The following is a 4,595-nucleotide window of genomic DNA, read 5'->3' on the forward strand; positions in this document are numbered from 1 at the left end:
TTGATTATAGTTCTTATGTAAATTGTGTTACTAAATCTGGTTGTAACTTTAAAATTTCATTTCATACTAATTTAAGTCTCTTTTACTTATGTGCCACAAGCTATTATTTCTTGAGTGAGGGCTTTCAATGTGGGTTTTTGTCATGTCTTTATATTTAAACAAAATTACTAAAGAAGCAGTAATTATAATGACGAAGCTAATATAGTTAGTAATATTGTGGGGGAAATGTGAGGTTATTGCAAATTGCTAAATTACTAATGGCTGCAGACAAGACCTTGATCTGGTAAACTTTCACCCAGGCAATTTTTTTTCAATACCTAGCATAAAACTAGTACAAGGGTAGATAAAAAAATAAACATTTTAATTTTTTCAGTATTCCCTAAAGAGGAAAGTCTGCACAGTGTGAGAAAGACTCCTGAGATCCTTTTGGAACCAAGAGGGAGAGATACAAATTACTTGCAAGCTACATCTCCAGCCGCTAAGCCAGGGACATGCCCCAAGCCAGGGGTGGGGGCCTAAGCCTGGGGTGGGGGCTAAGATAGGCACAGCCGACCTAGGTGAATCAGGGTGATGTGTACAGGTAGTGTGGTGCCACTTAAATCTGTGTGCTGCATATAAAAATCAAGAGGAGAAATATTTTAAATATAATATGAAAGATAAATGTTTGTGTCCATGCTGAATCCTTTCCTTTTCCAGTGAACTGGATTATTCTTTCTTTCCTTGAAATCCTTGCCACAACCTCCATATGTTTATAAATGTCTATTTATTTTAAGACTCAGACCCACTGCATTTTCCTATCCAGTCTTCTCTGCTGCCTTAAAGTAATTCTTCCCACCAATGACCCCCAAAATAACTTAGTTGCACTCTATGCTACTGGCTCATGCTTTCTGTCATACTGTTTATTTGTGTATGAGAAACCTTATAGTGTACAGAGTAAAGGTGTGGGCCACAAATTCAAATTACAGCCCTGCCGTTTCTCAGCTGTGTAACCTAGTCAAGTTAGTTAACCTTTCTGTTCCTCAGTTTCCTCATGGGTAAAATGGGAAAATATTACCATCGTGGTAGGGCTCTGAGTGTTAAACAAGTTAGGACACATCAAAAAGGACATCACTCTCAGCTGTGTCCCTGCACCCGCAGGGCCTTGCATACACAAGGGTGCTTCAAAAGAGTTCACAGAAAAATAGAATTAGAATGTATACAAATCTTCCCACGAACTTTTCGAAGACCCCTTGTAATTAGGTTCTCAGACTAATGAAACTGGGAACACACTGATTCCTAGAAATTAGAAGATCCGGGAGCGGGAGCAGGGAGGGAGGTTTTGTTAATGGGCCACAATAATCAACCACATTGTATATTGACAAAATAAAATTAAATTAAAAAATAAAATAAAATACCTAAAACTTGATTTTTCTATAAATATCCTGATGTGCCTTAGTAATCAATGGCACAAGATAATAATTTTTACACATAAAATCTAGAAAATTGTCAAATTACTATTACCTAAAATATATGAACCTATGCAATTTTCAGCAGGAGTTTTTTTCTTTTTCAATGGGAGGGCAATTTTGCTCTTCAGTTTTAAAATAAGACTGCTGATTTGTAATTGCTCTGAAAATTATATTCTGTTGATAGGAACCTAGTGAAATTGTGGCATCGTCAGAAGAACAGAGAAACAGTTGGGCCTGTTTTTCTCCCTGCAACTCAAACACCTGCACTGACTCAAAGAACAAAACCTACTTGTGCTTTAATGTGTAGAATAAATCCTGAATTTGTTTGGGGCCGCTTACTTTACTTTTGTTCCTGACACATCTTTGGTTTTTGTTTAGGGCCTGAAGGAGCACTTTTTGAACATTCAGTGGAGACACCTCTGGTCAGAGCTGACCCCTTTCAAGATCTTAGGTAAGAATTTTTGTTCAAATATAAACAAACTCTCTTATAGAAGACAACTGGATATGTGCTGGAATATTGTTAGCAGTGACTACCAGATTGTTTCTTATTCCATTAGTTGTCTTTATTTTCAGAACATTCCACTTATAACTAGTTTTTTTTTTTTTCAAAACCTTCCCCTTATAACCAGTTTTTTTTTTCTTTTTTTTTTTATTATACATACATGTGGGGTACAACGTTGATTTTCAATAATTGTGTACAATATGTGCTGGTTAGATCAGTACATTTAGCTTATTCATCATTGCAGTACACAATCATTCTTTGTGTCCATTGAGGAAATTGTGGTATAACTAGTTATTTATTAAAATCCAAAGTAGATCCGAAAGTCCGCCTGAGTCAGCAGCCTGTCTCTGAGCCCCTGACTCTCCACTCTGCCTGTCCCCACCGCTGCAGCGTGCTCCGTGCTCCGCCAGCAGCCCATGCCTGCCTCCAGCTGTTCCTCTCCAGTCTGCCCTTCACAGTGGTGTCGGAATGACTCTGCTAAATGCACACGATTTCAAATGCTTCACTGAGCCCTCATCAGCCAGGATTTTCCAGAGTGCTCCACTTGGCACACCAGGCCCTTCTCAGGCTGGGCTTTGGCTGGCAGCCGCCGCTCCCTTACCAGCACTGCCAGACCGGTGGCTGCCGTAGCCTCCCACCCCACATTTTTGCACAACTTTTTCCACCTGACTGGGGTACCCCTCTTCCCCTCAAAGACCTCATAAAGATCTGCTCTCCCCTCAAGTGTTAATTCGGATGCCGTACGTTTGTGATTCATGTTATTTCACAAACTCATCGTTGTAAGCCTAAGTTTCCTGAAATTTGCTGCAATTCTTAACACAAAACATGTATGAACTTACGTTATACTATCCATTTCTACACCATCTGCAAACAAGGAAAAACTTTGGGACCTTTTAGTGGGGAAGAATGATGCTCTATATGAACCTAGAAGTTTTCAAAAGACATTTTTGAAGATGTCAAATTACATTTACATTATAAAAACAAGTGCATGGTTAACCCATATTTGCAAAAAAGTTGGAAAACTTTGGTTTATCTATCCTTTTTTGTCTGTGGTAAAACACACATAACATAAAATTGACCATCTGTAGCATTTTTAGTGTACGTGTCAGTAGTGTTAAGTACCTTCTCATCGCTGAGAAACTACCACCACCAAGCATCTCCAGAACGCTCTCCATCTGGCAAAACTGAAACTCCGTCCCCATTAAACAACCCTTCATTCTCCCCTCCCCCAGCCCTTGGCAAACAACCATTCTACTTTCTGCTTGTATGAATTTGACTACTCTAGAGACTTCGTATAAGTGGAATCACACAGTATTGTCCTTTTTGTGACTGGCTTATTTCACTTCGCATAATGTCCTCAACCTTTGGCATATCTTTACATAATATCCTGAATATACCAAATCACCCAGTTCCATATATAAATTTATTCTTTTTACAGAGTCTGTGTGCCTTTGTGTATTTCACCATATCACTAGGTGATACCGAATGCCATTTACTGCTGTAATTGTGTTTTCCAATAAAAAATACATTTGTATTTTATAACAAAACCAAATAATGGTTTTTTAAAACAAATGGGCTTAAAATCTGAGCTTAAAGTATATGCAAAATAATTAACATAAATAATTATGTATAATGGGAGAGACGAAGTAGAGTAGGAATCCCAGCTTTCTACACACAAGCCTGGGGATCTTGGCCAAACCTTTCTAGACTGTTTTTTCTCATTAAAAATTACTGATAGTAATTCTTACCTCAGAGCATTCTAGGAAAAATTTAATGAGATATTATGTTAAAAGTATTTCGTAAACTGAAAATTCAAATATAAATAATCAGTTTTATTATTTTTATTATACTAAATAGATATTCACACCAAATAGATTAGGATCTAGGAAATTCAGCATTTCTCTTATCTTTAATGTCTATTTAAATATTAATCAAAACCAAAAAGGAGTTCAATTTATCTTACCCATTTAAAGAACATTTGTAACATAGAAATAAATTGCAGCTATGATTAAATTATAAAAATGTCCATTAATTTTGATAATGGAGCATAAGATCAATATTAAAGAATTTTTATAGTTAAGGAAGAACATGATTCAATACCTTCCAAAATCATCTGATTCAGACCATTTTGAAATTATAAAATAATATGAATTGTAGAGATACCAAACCACTTTTTAAAGTGAATGTCAGTGTTTTAAAATGTATAGATCTCAAAATTAAATAATTCATCTTATGTTGTCCCATTAGGACATAAATCTGCTCGCCTATACAGCAGGCATTTGTAAAAAAGAAATGGCAGAAGAGTATTTATTCTCTTGCTTTCTAAAAGGTGATATGAGGGAGGATTATGGAACCCAAGTGTTACAAACAAAGTGACTGAGAAAATAAAGAAGCTGTCAGGTGTTATTTGAGGAACATGGTATGGATGGAAGGTGTAAACTAGCATTTACTGAATGCCTTTGACTGCCAGGAGCTGTGCTCAGTGCTTTTAAATAATTTTTCTTATTTAATCATCAAATGATTAGCAATTTTATCCCCATTTTATAAAGAAGGAAACTGAGACATAGATAGTTGCATGCTTTAAGTCACAAAACTAAAAATGTAGCCAACTCATAATTCAACTTCAGTTCTGCCCCTAAAGCCCA

At 36.4% G+C, this 4,595-nt stretch overlaps 1 protein-coding gene across 1 annotated transcript in view; it reads left to right on the forward strand.

Annotated features, from left to right (window-relative positions):
• The window catches only part of SGCG (sarcoglycan, gamma (35kDa dystrophin-associated glycoprotein)), a 63,241-nt gene that overhangs the window by 40,310 nt on the left and 18,336 nt on the right, over nt 1-4,595 (forward strand). The window contains exon 5 of the mRNA XM_008584158.1: nt 1,827-1,900. Within this exon, the coding sequence (XP_008582380.1) occupies nt 1,827-1,900 (74 nt within the window). The remainder of the gene's footprint in view (nt 1-1,826; nt 1,901-4,595) is intronic.

This window comes from Galeopterus variegatus, unplaced genomic scaffold, assembly GCF_000696425.1.
Source record: "Galeopterus variegatus unplaced genomic scaffold, G_variegatus-3.0.2 Scaffold3160, whole genome shotgun sequence".
Classification (NCBI taxonomy): domain Eukaryota; kingdom Metazoa; phylum Chordata; class Mammalia; order Dermoptera; family Cynocephalidae; genus Galeopterus; species Galeopterus variegatus.